The 17,488-nt window shown below is 37.5% G+C and overlaps 1 protein-coding gene across 4 annotated transcripts in view; it reads right to left on the bottom strand.

The window, feature by feature from the left end:
• The window catches only part of LOC139979199 (E3 ubiquitin-protein ligase CCNB1IP1-like), a 30,182-nt gene extending 12,910 nt beyond the window's left edge, over positions 1-17,272 (bottom strand). For 2 of the 4 annotated variants that reach the window (XR_011797106.1, XM_071989954.1), the window contains exons 1-10: positions 17,115-17,272; positions 13,967-14,069; positions 13,405-13,464; positions 12,613-12,758; positions 11,425-11,539; positions 8,803-8,823; positions 7,531-7,622; positions 6,662-6,684; positions 695-813; positions 236-304 (exon numbers count right to left, since the gene is read on the bottom strand). Coding sequence is in view for 2 of the 4 variants with exons in the window: in XM_071989954.1 (XP_071846055.1) it covers positions 236-304; positions 695-813; positions 6,662-6,684; positions 7,531-7,622; positions 8,803-8,823; positions 11,425-11,539; positions 12,613-12,758; positions 13,405-13,464; positions 13,967-14,069; positions 17,115-17,120 (754 nt within the window). In the remaining 2 variants the exon portion in view is untranslated. Of the gene's footprint in view, positions 1-235; positions 308-694; positions 814-6,661; positions 6,685-7,530; positions 7,623-8,802; positions 8,824-11,424; positions 11,540-12,612; positions 12,759-13,404; positions 13,465-13,966; positions 14,070-17,114 lie in introns of all 4 variants that reach the window. The other 2 variants (XR_011797105.1, XM_071989953.1) reach the window with 1 other exon arrangement.
• Positions 17,273-17,488: the final 216 nt, after the last annotated feature.

The following is a 17,488-nucleotide window of genomic DNA, read 5'->3' on the forward strand; positions in this document are numbered from 1 at the left end:
GACATATTTCAAGCTTTCAAGATTAAACTCAATTGTGAAACTGACACAACATTTGTGGGCCAAATCAGATAGACCAAAGTCCAGTGGTGCCATGGGAAAGTGCCACGTATACAAATGAGAATCACAGCTTTGATAAATGTTGGGGGCCATGTGTCCCTAGCTCTCCCCTATCCTCCACCCCCCTCCCTTATTGTTGTGTCCCTGTTGTGTAACAGGAGAAATATACTATACATACGTTCTGCTGGTGACTGGTGGTGCCCAGCGCTGTCACCCCCTCCAAAATGAATATTCCTAGGCAACGGATCTACTGGAAAGAATAAAAGGAATATCACCATGAATAAAATCATAAAATAAATTAAAGAAGTTGATGAAATAAGTGACTGAAAATATGTTCTTTCACATTCACAGGAAAATAAGGTGCAATCAAGTTGGAAAACATAAATAGCCAGAACCAAATATATTAATCTAGCTCACTCAAAACCAAAACACCACTTAATGGCCCTAAAAATTCCACCTCTCCCTTTAAACATATTTAATGTAGGTATAACTACGCCTTCATATCAACTAGAGAGCTGAAACAGCAGCAACATTGGGAATTTATTCTGTCGAAACACTTGCTTAAACGCATGCCTTGATAATGTTGCACCTTCTGTGATATGCACATGCATATTGGCGTTTTTCTTTGCTGACTTACCCTGTTCTGCCAAGAGAGGTATTTCAAAGGGTAAACCTCTGGGGATAAAGTTATCGACTTTCTCGTTGTTGTTTCCCTCCTCCTCAGATGGTTCTATATTGGAAATCGAAATCGTCCGCCTGAAGAATAGAGATTGTTGAACCAGGTGAAAAGTAAAGAGAATAGTATTTTCCATGGCAGATATCCAAGCAAGAAAGAAGTTATGGTCACTAACATAGACGTAGGAGCCTAATTTGATTTGGGGGTCTGTAACGACTTGCCCGAGAAATATAACCACAATTTTCCACGTGCCCCGCGCGTGTTCAACATCTTAATGTGCATATCATATAGGCATTCATAGGTTATTACATCACATGCCAATAACATACAATCATTTCCCGTGTTATTACCTTTCCATATTGGTTAGAATTATTGGTGAAGTTGTTACAATAATAATGATAATAATAATAGAAGTTTAACCATTCTAATAAACATTGCAAATTATTTTTCTTTCAGTAGGTGCTCGAAAAATTCTCAGCATATTGTTCCAATTTTCACAAACATTTTGGGTTGGGGGGTCTGCAGCCACCCCCCCCCCCCAGCCTCATACGCCTATGGCCACTAATAAGCCAGAACTAAAGTACAACCAATATAGAAAAACCTCCTTCAACCCCTAACAGACCGGTCAAAATAACACCAGTATAGTAGGAAGTATGATTAAGAATTTTGGTCAGAAAATTTTCGAAAATAATTTCTTGGTGTACAAATATTAAACCCTCTTATAACGGCTATTATAAAACTTGGTTGAAGGAAATGAAAAAATAGCAGATATTTCCGAAACCGAACACTACACACATAGGCGTAGGAGGCGTGGGGAGGGGGCTCCTCCTAAAAGAAAAATAAATTGCAATGATGTAGCTAAAGGAAATGAATCTCCTTGATAATTAAAATAAAGTTGTAAGCTTGGCCAACTAATTCGCCATTACCATGGAGGTAAAAAACAGACCATTACTAATGTAAAAGCATGGAGGTAAAAACAGATGGTAAAACAAAGAATTTGACATAATTTGACCTCCATGCTTTTACTACATCTACATAAGACATTTCGTTGTTTACATTAGCATCCCGCGGTATACTGCAATTTCCACGGACCGTACGGTACACGATGGCATGCGGTGTAATAACCGATGCTTGCTTATATGATATTGACTTTAGCATGTTGAACGCGCACGAAAATTTTTGGTTATTTTTTTTCGGGCAAGTCGTTATAGCCCCCAAATCAAATTGGGTTCCTATAACTACACACATCGACAGTTTTGAGGCTGTTCATCCTGGAACCGCCATTTTCATGCTGACTGATATGATGTCATATCTGCTGTTTGCTTTACAAATTCGAACAGGCGCGTAGCGAATAATTTGCCGAGGGGTGAAGCCCGAAGGCAAACTATCTAAGCGTAGCGCCACCACGAGTTGGCGCGAAGCGTACAATACAATTTTGGCCGAAACTGCCTCCCAGATCGCTGGAAATGGCACTTCACAGGACCATGGGTTGGCGCGAAGCGTAAAAGAACATTTTGGCCGAAAATGCCTCCCAGATCGCTGGAAATGACACTTCCCATGCCTTTGAGTTGCATCGAAGCATTTTCTATTTTGAAATTACTAGCGATATCATAATAAAAAAATATACTCGGGGGGGGGGGGGGCGTTGGTCCCCTTCCCGAAATGCGTCATGTTCCCCGACGACACGGTCGAGTTCGAGACCAGCCACAGTTGGTTTCATAGCACAAATGTTTAAGGCGTCCATACACACACACGCGTTATGATAGACCATATATAGTATATATATATAGATACATTAGTGAGAGAGGAATAATGGAAACGTCAAAAATGGAGTTGTCGGTGTAAGGGGTAGGGTGAGGCGCACGCCCCTTCCGAAATCCTCGATCCGTCACTGGCTACCCTGTTTATATAATAGGGATCAGCGCTGTAATTATGTCACTGTTCCCCTTTCTCTTCCCTTGGCGTTTTTTTCTTTTACTCCCTCCTTTTCTCCTTTTTCTCCCTTTCTTCTTTTCCCTTCCTTCCCCTCCTCCTCCTCTTTTCCCCTCTCTTTTCCCTTTTTTCTCTCCTCTTTTTCTCTCCTCTTTTACTGACCCGGGGGGCACGCCCCCAGCCTGGATACGCGCCTGATATGAAAAAAACTCCATAATTTTTTCATCATCATCATAGGAGTGTTAATAGCTCAGTGGTTAATGCCGGTGCCTTTCAATCATTAGGTCCCAAGTTCAAGTCACTCCAAGATTAATGTATGTTGTCCAGTTACAGAGTTGTTGACGATTAAAAAATTCATAATCATGGATGTTAAATATGAATCTAAGAGACTGACTTCGGTCAGCCTGCGGCCTTGATAAGCCAATGATGGCTTCTTCGCGAGTTCCTGCTTGCAGAAGGATCTAAAATACATACATTCATACACACACCCATACATCATCACAGTCCTAGTTCGGGAACTTTCATCCTATGATTCAGGAGAGGTGAAATTTTTAACCTTACGCTAATTTAATCTAATATAATATAAACAGTGGAGAACGATGAGAGTTGTGACGATATTGAAGCACTTTGTTTCGGGGGCTGCAGGGATGCTTTCATTAGCAAGCTACACTGTAGCCAGGAAAGTTAACATTTCTGAAAGTAAAATAACAATTTAGATGGAAATTTCATGGTGTAGTTGCAAGTTAGCAATCTTTTGAAGAGTTAAAACGTTCAAAAATTCCCTAACTCAGCTTTCTTCATAATATATTGTTCAGTTATTTGAGCGATTTTTTTTAATGATGTAAAGTCTGTACACATTCGTGTATATTGTATCAACACCAAGCTTAGAGTGAACTCGGATCGATTCTGACCAATGTGCCGCACTGATGTCACATCTCCACGTTTTAAGTGTTAGATTCAAACATTTCAAGCACTCCATCACAGAAACTAAAATGCATCACAGGGCAAGGCTTAGGGCGAAACACAGACAAAAAATGATATGACCAAAAGGACAGGATCCCATTTTTCACTAAACAATTCCTTTAATAGCCTACACCTACAGTATGTCAACTAGATTTCCATAGAGGTCAATGTATGCAGTGGGGCCTATAAGCAAATATTGCTGTTTGATATATTTATGTAAATGTTCTTATAATGGTGTATAGTTGCCTCCTTTTCTTTTTGCTGATGATCATGTAAACATTTGAGTTTTGGCAAACAATAGAGATCCTTTTAATAGTTAGATCTATAGATTGCAGAGCTCAAGAAGCTATTAAAAATTTCCTCCAAAGCACATTATCATTAATTAAATTTGTTGGTAATAAACAGATTACACAATAGATTTTTGTGATATTTCCAGACTCCATTCCTGTTATCAAAGGTTTGGATTTCGAAGTCATAGAAATTGGCAAACACTTTAATACTACAGGAAAATTTTTTAATGGTCTTCTGAGATGACAAAATTTCTATTCAGACAACCAAAATCAACTGAACAACTAGCTGTTTACATCAAACTTGTAAACTAAATGCCCCAGATAGGAAAAGTGATAGATTGGTATCCACCACTTTGGAGATACTAAAATAACACAAGCACAACCATATGTCAACAAAGGGTTTAGTCATGACTTAACCTATGAGAACCCATGGTAGAGAATCCGTAGTAATAGATAGAACAGACAAAGATCATATAGTGATTTGAGCAGGGCTCCAGATGATGCTACTTGTCCCAGTATCATCTGGCCCCAAAAACTTACATAATTGCAAGCAGCTGACCATTGTGACTGCTTGGGATGTGGGATATCAAATTATACTACAACCAATGTGTAAACTGAGACAGAAGTTCCCACTAACAACATAAAATGTCTGTTTTGCACACATATTATAATATGTAAAGAAAATACACACAACAGCTTTCTAGGCTGAGCAAAGTAGAAGTCCTGATATATTTCAATTCTGGGCACTTATACAGAGAATCAGTGACAGGCCAAAATGAGTAATAGATTATGTAAACCTACTGTCAACTTATTCCAGTTAACAAATGGACATGTTTTGGGGGTTTATTGAATATTAGGATTGGGACAAACTAAAACAAATGACAGCGAATGACCGAATGACAATTGACTTTGTAGAGGGTTAATTATCATTCGCGAATGACAGCGAATGACAACGAAGGATAGTGGTGAGAAGAGATAGAATGATTAACGGAGTGGAGTAAATGCGGTTATTGGTTTTCTGCGCAAAAATGATTTGAGGAAAAACGCATGTTACGTGGTTGCAGGGTTACAGGGTTTTGGTGTAATTTACGGATAGAAACCACAGGGAAAGTTTTTGTGTGAGAATGCGCTTGAGTGCTGTGCTTTTGACATTTACCTCTGTAGATTTATGTAGAAAGATAACTGAAGCCGTTTCAAGATTATAGTATTGTTAGTTTCTAACAATTAATATCGGAAAAATGACGTTAAATTTACACTTTAAAATCAGACTTACAATTTCGCTTACTATAAGGTGCGTTTGTATCTTGTCCGTACTTTACTAGATCTGTAAGCCACGCACTTCGCGTCCACTCGGCGTGCGTGGCTTTAATATAGCCACGAAGTCTGAACTGTGATATCCAGTTGAAGCAAATGTCTGTGCTGTCATTACCGTCAACGCAATTTTTTAGTGTGTACAACATATTGTCATTCGTTATGTGTAACGCAAATGTCATTTGTTTTAGTAACACCCTTAGGATTGAAATGTCAAATGTTAAACTTTTTTTTCAATATTTGATTTTCAAAGGGGGGCAAGGGGGGGAAGTGCCCCTTGCATTGATCCTGCATAAATCCTTGGACCCATGGGCATCCACAGGGGGGCAAGTGCCCCCTCCGATTGCCCCTCCTTGCGGACGCCCATGGGTCCAAGGTCTAAGAATTGATGCAGGATCAATGCAAGGGGTCTTGGTTTAGAAAATTTGAATGGCCATGTAGCATTTTAACATTGTTTCCAACTGACAAATATGTATTAATGCTAAAATACATCAAGAGAAATGACAGAACAATACTATCAACATAGCTATAAAAATTCTTTGTAACTATATACCATGGAATGAGGAATGAGGATTGAGGAATTCTGCTTCTGGATACATCTTTAAAGTTGTATGAATGAGAAACAACATTCAGTCTTGCATGAGTTTTTCTTTCCCAGTAAAAATGGGCCTCCCTATCCAAAGAGGTATCCTTTTCTGTGCTTCAGTATAGCGGGGGGCCCCCTTTTGGTCGGGGCCCCCAGCTCAGCACAGTCCGAGCCCATAGGAATTACGCTACTGCTGTTGAACAAGTCTAGCTGTAACAGTACACTTAAAATGCATTCATGTATGTGATAAATGGTTGGGTGAAACTCCAAGCCTTGGTTGGTAAGGAATCTGAGTGTTAAGCATGCACTTAATTGCAGGCAAATAGGTTTTCATTTTCAAATTTGCCAGCTGTCCCATTGTCTTGTTGAGTGTGTTTAGTAGCTCCTTGGTCAGCTAGTGCTGACCTAGTCTTGTTAAGTCCCAAATTTGAACAGCTTGTGTACCTTTCTTTTTCACATAGCTATTTTCCTGTATGTATTTGCTGTACTGCCCAGAGAACGCCCGCGGCAATGCTTTCAATTCATACTAGGGTCTTGCACATTTCTCACAAGCTATCTTATGTTTTCCTTTGATTTTGGCAGACTTGCTTCGGAATACAGAAGAAGCCAATCAGGTTTGCCAATTGGGCCCACTTCCTCCAAAATGTTTATTCAAACTGCCCTGTCTCCCGCAGTGAACGTTCACTTGACCTTAGATTGGTTGCTACACTGCGAGACAGTCGCTTATTGCTGTAGAAGAAACATGATCTCAAATGACACACAATTTTTTTACAAAGATTTGTTGCTATGCAAATTCAAGAATTGGTTCCCCATTTCCAAATATAACTAATCTGTAATATTCCCTACCTTCTTAAGGCATCGTACATCAACTGAAAAATGGAAAGAGAATGAAAACTAAAAGTGATCAAATTAATCAACAATGGGAAAAGTCTTGAAGATAGATGATGTAGAGTGAATCGTGGTGATAAGAGGTATATAGGAATGGGAAAGAGGTGGTGATAAGGGGTATATAGTAATGGGAAGAGGTCACGGTTATAGAATTGAATTTGATTTTGTTATGTCAAAATACAGTTGCAACAACAAGTCAGAGTCACAGAGCAAAACAAAGAATAGGGAGTGAAATGGTCCTGGTTTAGGCCAGTATTATTGAATATCTTTTGAGTTATTGCTAAGCATACAGCAACATAAACAGGAGAGTAAAATGGAGAACGCAAGTGTAAGACGGAAGTTTTGGAAAAAGCTAAACTAACTTGTTTCCAATAGAGATAATCTATGCTTTAGTAAAAACTATAATTAGTAAGGACCATTTTAATGGAGACAATTTGATTGTGTTTGAAGTTTCATGAAGTTAATTCTAACAATTGTAACCAGAAAGGTTTTTGGTATGGGCAAGATTACGTGGTGGGGTTGAAATACCCTATCCACCCCCACCCCTCCCCTATACTGGCCACTTGAAGATTATGTAACATTGTAGAAATACAAGATTATTAACTTGCATGCACACTCAGTATAGATATGATATCATCAATATAGCAGCAATACATTAAATCATCATTACGAATAACTTGGAACAGTAAGGAGGGGGTGGGTTGGCACACCCCTATGCTCACTCCCAGCAATGTTGCCGCTGTTTGCATCAGAAATGTCAGAAAGTGAATGAAGGAAACTTAATTAAGAGGATTTTGAACAGATACAAAGCAAACCAGGTTGCTTACCTGCAGCTTTTGGTGTTGTCTGCTTTTCTCTTTGATTCTGTCTGAAATCTCAAGATACTGTTTCTTTGTTGTTTCCATTTCTCTTTTCAGGCCTGCAGAAGATTTTTATATTTACAACAAAAAATAAGATTGTGTCTGCAAATAATACTTAGCCCCAACTTTGCATTAGTCTAGATAATTCCTATAAACACCTTTTGTTTTATTAATCATTTTTGATTACTCTTCCTGGTAGATTAATTAATGATTTTGCAGTGATTATTGTTCCCCTCAGCAGCTTTTTTATTCTGTTGGTGGAAGATCTGAGCTGGAAGCTGAAATATATTTCATGGCTTCATAGCAATTGAATGGAATTAATTGTTTTTGTCAAGTGTGAAATGTGGACCATGCTGTAATTACAAGTATCTGGTGTGATATATAACAATAAAAGCAACAAGCTGTTTTGGTACAGTATCGTTTAATATTGATTTACACTACTGTACAACTAATCTGTAACTCATTGCTCATGTGTAGTTTTCACATATGTTTACAAAATTCTTTGCCTTACAATTGTTGAAGTCCAATTTGATTCATTATTTTGTTTAACTAATAAATATTCATTAGATGAGTTAAAACCTCACTTCTGTCTATTAATGTCTCAATACTTGTTTGCTGATGAATTTCGAAAACAAACTTCCATAGCAGATTCAATGTTTCTTAATATAAATGCACACTGACCAGGTGGGGTTTAATGGAGAAAAGCTGTCGCAATCGAAAGAATTTTTTCTGTTGTCCTTATGGTGGGAACAGTTTTCATTACACAAATGTAACCTATATATACTTGTATTGTCCACTTGTTAGTCCTATGCCTAACAGTCCTAAACAAAACAGAGAGATTTGATTGGCACATGATCTGTTGGGCGGGGCTTTCAAATCTCGAGTGAAGTTTGTAGAATCTACGCACTCGTTAAAAATTCTGGCGAATTTTATTCAGCTTAAAATGTTTAACGACAGATAACTCAGTAAAATAATGATTATTATTATGAAAATTGCATAGAACTGTGTTATTTTCATTGAGCTTTTAGGGCATTAACATGGAAAGATCGAAGTTAAAATTTGGCAAACACACATTGAGTTTCTTTGAAATTGTAATTATTCAATTTGCCAACTTGAACATCACATATCTGCAACTTTGGTAGTATGGTTTAAGAAACATTTCAAATTATTCACAAACTTCATTGATCAGGGTTCTACCAGGCACTTGTTACGGAATAACAATTCCCTGGTTCTACTTACTTGCATTTTGCATCTTCAATGCTGTGTGTTAGTAAGGATTTAAGAACATAGAGTGTTTATATCATGGCATGCAATGCATACGAATTAGAAGGGAAAAAATTAAACCTACTTTATTACCAAAGTTATACTTAAACTGTAAATATTAAACCTACAGAAAGTGCATTCCAATTAACAAAGAACACACTACCTACATATATCCTTCAGCAAAGAAGAATATTTCATAGGGATATTCCCTAGAGAGGGTGTGAATAATTGGATACTAAACCATAACATGCAATGTGAATATATGAGCCATGCAGAAAGTTTGCTACATATTAACCAGAATTCTTACATGCATTGTGGTTCCAATGATGTAACATGAGTAGATTTCTTCATGAATCTGACGTAATGGATAGTGAGAGTGTACAACATATTCGATCTTAGTAAAAAAGTGTGATGTGAGAAACAATAAATTCACAATGACACAGACTTTCCTGAAATGACCATTGACCTCAATGTTTAGGAAGATGTGTTAGTGTGGAGAGACAGGTAAGAGGGGAGTGAAGTAACTGTTTGGTATTTGTTGACTTCAAATGACCACTTTGACCTGCACCAAAATCAATAGGCTTCTTTAGTCAATGTAATACACCTTCTCACCAAGTATGAGATTTGCCAAAGCTTCCAATATTGAGATATCATGTTTACAAGGTTTTCACAATTTCACCTCAGATGACCCCATGCAAATGACCTTTGACCTCCACCAAAGCAAAAGATTTCTTGTTCTTGATAAGGCACTCCCATTCACTAAATATGAGATCTGTCCAAGCTTCTCATATTGAGATATCATGTTTACAAGGGTCAACAATTTGACCCCTGGTGACCCCAAATGACCTTTCACCTCCACCAAAAACAATAGGCTACTTGTACTCAATAATGTACTCCTACACACTAAATATGAAATCTATCTGAACTTCTCATCTCGAGATTTATGTTAACAAGGTTTTCACAATTTGAGCCCTAGTGACCCCAAATGACCTTTGATCTCCACCAAATGCAATAGGCTTTTTGTACTTAATGTGGTTCACCTACACACCAAATATGAGATCTGTAGAAGCTTTTTTTCTTCAGATATGTTTGCCAGGTTTTCACAATTTGACCCCTGGTGACCTCAAATGAGATTTGACCTCCACTTAAAACAATAAGCTTCTTATACTCAATAATTTATTCCCACACACAAAATATACGATCTGTCTAAGCATCCCTTCTTGAGATATAGTGTTACAAGCTGGGCGTTGCAAACACATGCACAAAAACATGCACACCCTTATACACGCCAGCATGAATGCAAAGGTTGCAATTATCATCAAACCAAAAAAGACTCCAAAGACCCAAGCAACTAGTTATTATAAGTCATAAATAGTTAGCACCGTGGCATCTACATACCTAGATCACAATCACCAATTTTGAAGGTGATTCAAATGTTTTAGAAATGACTACGACCTTAAGCTAGTGATTGACTGAAAGGTGTAATGTATTTCACATAGTAGTACAAATTTTAAGAATGACATTAACATAATTATAATTTTCACTAAGTCACTGGTGACTACGCAATTTTTCATAAATGGCCCACGCTACCCAGGTTACTAAATTTTGGCCAAAGCCACAAAAACTGTTCACAATAGCACCTTATTGCACCATCTTGATTATTTCTGTCCTAAGATTTTAACCATTGATTCAATACCCTTTGTTATACATGACCATTATCCATTCTTCAATGATTTTCCATTTAAAGTAAGGGTGGGATGCCACGTTCAAACTGTGTTTTCCCATATAGCCAGCCATAGTCCTTTGGTTAAATATCCACAGCAACGCAAGGAACCAATACATTCTCCTTCCACACCCAACTGGTTTTGAGTTACCTCATAGTGATGTTAGTAGTGACGGTAATAGTCCAATGTCAGGGTCATAAGAAAGTGAAAGGCGGGGAGTGGTGCCATAGCCCTACAAACTCCAGAGGGTGTAAATTTGGCACTGATATTTAAACAGTAATAAATTTGAGCACAAGTTAAATGCAGTTGATTCTTTCATCCCTCTAATTAATCAGTATCCTTAAACTTCGCAATGTTACAATTATTTTCTTAATTATATAAGGAATGTATGTATCTCATGACTTTCTACTTTTAAGAGTTACATAAAGATTCATTTCTTTACTCGTTCATTTGATTGTGATCAACTTGTTTTGCTAAGCGCCTAGAGTAGCTACTTCTTGTCTCTGCTATATAAATCCACTGTATTATTATTATTTAATTCTGTTTTTGTCAATTGCTTAAGCCCTCATCTGCAAGGATTCTCCAAAGGGTACATCCCCCAATCTCTTGCTTTATTGATTCCCACACAAAGGATGAACTAGAACTAGCACCTAACAGATTGTAACATTACTAGTGTGCTATTCCAGTGTGTGTGTGCATTTCAAAACTATTAGACAATGTTGTGGGAATACAGGCAGTGTTACATTCTGTGCTGTACATGTTCTCAATAAACTTGAACAACTAGGACAACTCTTGATGGTGTGCTAAAAGGATAGTAAAATCTTTTCATGCATATTATGAAATAGCGCCATCATTTTTCAGAAGTTTCGGATACAGTTTGCTTCTGCCTGAATTCTGTTTAACAATTGTTCGTAATACTGCTCCATCTGGATAGCCCTCTCTTTGGCCTTCGTTGCAACATGTTCTTGGTACACTCGATCCTGGTGGACCTGAAGCATCGCAATGGAAAAGAGAGGAAAATACAAATTCTTCAAGAGAACTACCACTACAAAGCTTATAAAAACTAATGATTTCATTATAAATAAATGGTGGGGGGAGGGGTGTTGTTTTATCTGATCAAGATTCATGAAATTTGTTATATTGTAAAGATCAAAAATTGGTAATAAGTGGCAGTTCAGTTTTCCAAGTCTTATCTGCTTTCTACTCATTGGAGGCACCATGTCACAAATGAAAGCTGAGCAGCTGCAAAGACTTGAATCAATATTTAAAACAACAGCGATCTCTATAGGCCAGCAGTGCCACTTGTGTGAGACTGTAGTGCCTACTGTTTGCAACTGCACAGCACGAAATATTACATCTTACGAAGCCTAACTGCAAGCAAGGGCGGCGGAAGCACTTTTAATCTGGGGGGGCACCGACATCAAAGGGCACTTTGCAGAAATTGATTGGACTGATGCAGCCTTATATTTAGTACCCTATATAACTCTTATTGTATTATCTTATTTGCGTATACACATCCCTCCATCAACGCCCCCCCCCCCCTCAAGGAAAATATGCATACTAGCACTGCAATATCCAATGTGCAAATTGGGAAACAAGGAACAAGTTTTCTTTTGAGACAAAATGAGGTGAAATCATGCTAGTTGCTAATCTTCCGAATTAGAGTTTATTTCTTGTATATCTTAACAAATTTTTTTCCATTCGAAATAGCTTTGAGTTTAACCCACAGAAATTCATTAAAAAGTCAGCGCCGTAGCCAGGATTTGCAAAGTTGTATGCACGACTATCTGAGTGGAGCGCCACCATCGGTCGGCGTGGAGCGTGCAAGAAAATTTTTGGTTTTACAAACCCCTCAGATGGCCGGAAACGGCCCTTCCCGAGTGTTCATTCTGGTTCCCTGGCCTCTTGCTAACTTGAGACACCTCAATTTTTATGTAGAAAAAGGGCACATTTTTAACCTGAGGAAAAGTGGGGGGGCACGTGCACCCTGTGCCCCCCAGTTCCGCCGCCCTTGACTACAAGATGTTACGGCCCACAGCACCCAAAGTTAATTAACTCTCACCTGATATGTCCAAAATGAGATCGCCCTGGAACAAACCTCTAGGATGACTTCAGGTTTCTGTCCTGCGAGCACCATTGACTTGTACTGTTCAGTTGGAGACAGGTCAATACGAATGATGTCAAACTTGCCGGGTAAGTGGGTGTCACCTGTAGTACCAGCAAGCAAATGGTTACAGTGATTCCTTGACAACGAGAACATTCATCTGTAACATCGCATGCAAGATATTACTGGTTGACTGTCCAGAAATAATATCAACAAAGTGATGAGCAAATGTTTTTGCACTAATGTAGAACTACATGTAAAATATTCAGTTCGTACATGCACTACACGCTACCTGTGCATGTTCACCACAGGTATGATGCTTTATACTTGGGAATTATCATGGTTTTCAGACTTCTGATTTCTGCTGACCTCAAGTTACATTTAACCTTCACAGAAAGCAATAGGATTCTCATACTACTCACTAAATCTGGTTCTACTTGACGATTGTCAAGTTATAGGAACTTACCATTTAAAGTTTTTGTTTGGGTGATTCATCTCAACTTCCACTAGAACATTACTACCATCCACTCTCAAAGTACTTTTCTTTAGTGAGACATTCGATCATCTTTTTTTAACTCTTGAAAGATTGGATCAAAACTTCAAGAAAAGTATTTTGAAACATAAATGTTACTGGACGGGGAAGATAAGAAATTTATAGAAGAACCTCACATCTCTTTAAGTGGAAGATGAGGAAGGAGTTCACCTGTATGGGATGCAATAATCAGTAAAATTGATTACATTGACACTTACAAGCAGGACAAGAAAGGTGTTTGTTAAATTCTCTTGTACCATCTTCATCACAAAATATATCTGAAACAATATGTTAAGGACTATAGGGCTTAATGATCCTATTTGAAATGTGCAGTCATAGTCCTTCACAACATTTGTCCAAACTAAGCTGATTTCAACAAATTTATTAGATTTATTTTATTTCAAATGAAGGATGAAAAGCCTGTAAAAAAAATACAGTAGTCATTGCAAATTACTATTTTTATTTATTTTCTTATTTATAGAAAGAAAATATTATGCATTGAATATGGAGGTAGAACATTGTATTAAAGCTGGAGGAAAATATTTATATCAACAGTTACTCCCACAAAAACTCCGTAGACATGCCAATTTTATTTAAATTTTACAACTACTCTTCTTACAAGATATTATCTTTTAACCATTTTTAATATTTCTTCACCTTCTGAAAACATCTGTTATGACAATATGAATTTATATCTCCATACATTTCAGGCTATATAATATATTTTGATTTGCAATAATTTCCACTGAAAAAAAGTGCTAAACTGTCTGGAAAGGATACGGGAGCATGAAGTAACCCATCCATGTAAGCTGATTCTCTTTCGACATTTCTTGTAGTTACAGATCATTTCATCCACCACTGTGCTCACTACTGTTTCTTTGTCCTGAGAATAAAGATTTGAGAGTTAATCAATGCTTCAAAAACTCAGGCAATAGGCCCATGAAAGTAATTGAAACAAGGTCACATAAGGGTAAATGCCTTTGGGTAGTCTTCAACAAAGAAAAGGATATCAATTCCTATAAATGTACTGAACATTTTTTTTAACGTTCTTGCAAGTTACTGCTTGACTTCTGTATACAAATATGCAAAGGCCTTCACATGTTAGTGTTGTGCAAACAAGTACAATTTATTTGCGGTTAATACCTTTGCAAGCTTTACATAACCATATTGAAAGTAGTGTTTACACGGGTCAAATATTTTGGAACCGGGTACCCGAGAGCCTTTACCCGTCGGATATCAGGGTAATGTGTAAAATTAAGTTGGCCTGACGTTTCAATCGTAGCAGGATCTTCTTCAAAGGCTAAATGACAAGTAAGAGTAACAGAAAGGACAAAAACACGCACAGAGTACAGACAGGTTAAAAATGAAATGAAAATCTGAAACACAAGAATACAAATACAAGTACAAATACAAAGTAGATAAGGAGGATCACCTGAAGAGATACAGTAACAGAGCAGCTGAAATCAAAATAAATTAAAACTGTTAGCAAACTGCTTATCCACTAGAGAGCCTGTGTAGGAGAATGTGTAAAAGGAACACATTCTCCTACACAGGCTCTGTAGTGGATAAGCAGTTTGCTAACAGTTTTATTTTATTTTGGGTATCAGGGTACCCAGAAAAAAATTGTTTACCCTCGTGTATTGCGATTTTCAAGAAATTACATATTGGATGCTATACTAAATGAATTATATTCTCCACTGACAATGTTTTCATGTTGAAATAGGTGTAAGATAAGGTATAAAACCTTCCTCAGTAATTTCTATTTGCTTTTGCTTCTTTCATTAACTTGTTAATAACTTGTGTAAAAGTAAGTTGGCCTGACGTGTATTTTGTATGTGGTTTTGTCCCTTCTGTTACTGTTACTTGTCATTTAGCCTTTGAAGAAGATCCTGCTAGGATCGAAACGTCAGGCCAACTTACTTTTACACATTCTTCTACACAGGCTCTCTAGTGGATAAGCAGTTTTTATTTTGTTAATAACTTCATATAATTAACATCACTACTAACATCACACTGCCGCCGCTGCTTATGTTTGATCTCCACCTCTATTGGATTAGACCATATAAATATCCAATTAAGCTTTTAAACAGTTTTTAATACTACTTCTATCTATTATACAGACCCAGGGTTCACATTAGCTCTGGGATTGCGCAATTCTCACAATTTGATACATTTGGAATCAACGTTTAGTAAAATGCCACTTGTGATTATTAATTTTTTGTTATCCTGTCTATAATCCATTAGTAACATCTCGTAAATTTCCTTATCAGTGTTACCTTCTATGAAATAAACGTATGAAAAGGAAATAATTGTGAGAATTCTTTCAATTTCTTCCACATGGTTGCCTAACACCACACTAAGGCAATGGAGTAATCTAGCCTCACCGTCTGTTTATTAGCTGAAATTGTGACGCAGTTATAAGATATCCATGGAATACTTTCCTTATTGCTGTTATCTTTGACCACATGGTAGCCTAACACCACACTAAGTCATTGGAAAATCTTGCCTAACCATTGGTTTGCAAAAACAAAAAATAGCACACTTTGCGTAGGATTTGGGTAATAAATTAGGAACCGGGTAGTATCGCGTCGGGCTGGTACCCGGGAACCTTGTGCAAACACTAATTGAAATGGAATTTACTTTCTACATCTATAGCCATGAGCCTAAGGACTATAACAATGTGTAACTAAAAGCTTTAGCACATGGTTCATGACTAGCTTACCATGTCATTTTATAATGTTGTCTCCTGGTTTCATAGATGTTTCAAGGCCTGACCAAGAAGGGATAAAGCCCTAGGCAGCCACAGGGGTCAATTATGGGCCCAAGAAAAATTAGAGGGAATATGGGATAAAAAATAGGCCTATGTGTAAGGGGTACAAAGATAGGCCAGTGAGACCCACGTTGCTTGGGAGACTCCGAATGTGTCTTTCATTTTGATGTTATGTCAATGGCCACCCTAAGATAGGGCCTATAGGCTAAGCCTTGGACAGCTAGGCCATTTCAGATAATCTTATCAATATCAATCAATCAAGGAGTATTAGCTCAGTGGTTAACGCCGGTGCCTTCCAATCATAAGATCCCAGTTCGAGTCACTCCAAGATTAATGTATGTCGTCCAGTTACAGAGTTGTTGACAATTGACAATTCATAATCATGGACGTCAAATATGAATCTAAGAGACTGACTTCGGTCAGCTTGCCGCTTTGATAAGCCAATTAGGCTTCTTTGCGAATTTCTGCTTTCAGGAGGATATAAAATACATACATACATACATCAATCTCACTAACAATAGTAGTACTAGGCCTAGAAATACTAGTTTTACTATTAGTTCATCCTTAAAGTTATTGTGTTAATTTACACCTTCAGAAGAAAACATAACGTTCGTTCCCCTATTCGTCAAATAACGTTAGATTTCTAGGCCAAGCCAAACATGTCAAGTCTATAATTTATACACTGCATAGGCCTAGTACTTTAGCATCTATTTTCTATTAATAGAATTTAATATGATCGTATAAGGCGATGAACCTATTAAAGTCAGTATTGCAAAGTTCGGAACACTGCGAAGTTTGGACACCCCTAAGAAATACACGATATCACCATGACAACCTACACGAAGAGCCAAATTTCACGAAGTACGAAGCTACAGCTATTTTCTCTCCAAAATGACCCGTGTGCAAGCAGGTACTTACATATTTGTCAATAAAAGGAAGTTATAGTTTTGGGGTGTTTAATGCTTAGGTGTCCGAACTTCGCAGTGTCCATGCTACTAGACTATAGCCTAGGCCTATCTTTCACGCAATGATTATATGTTAGGCTAATCACATCTCATAAAAAGATGAACACTTAGTTATGGATCACACGGTACGCTTTTCCAACATAGAATGAAGATCTCTAAATAAACAGGAATTGAACAGGAAGTTCATATTTACAGCCATGCCAAAACTAGCAAGAGGATAGTGGTAATTCAATTCTTCACATTCAAGTACTGTATCTTCGTTACGCTATCAAAATAGCAAAGGTTGCACAAATATATCTAATTGTAAAGGAAAACACTAACAGATTCCGGACCACTGTTCTGGACATACCTACCTTGCTAGGCTGTACAGGTTGCCAGATGATAAGGAAATTTTTCGACCAAAACCTTGCCAAAACTTACACCGTTTTTCTGTGTATCATTAAATCGTTTCGAATGTTTAGCTGTCAAGCAAAAATGGCAAAGACTGTTAATTTCTGACAAATTTAACTTGCTTTTTTTCTCTTATACTTTACTCTTTGGGAATAATATTTTACAGCGGGTGGATGG

This window comes from Apostichopus japonicus, chromosome 13, assembly GCF_037975245.1.
Source record: "Apostichopus japonicus isolate 1M-3 chromosome 13, ASM3797524v1, whole genome shotgun sequence".
Taxonomy (NCBI): Eukaryota; Metazoa; Echinodermata; class Holothuroidea; order Aspidochirotida; family Stichopodidae; genus Apostichopus; species Apostichopus japonicus.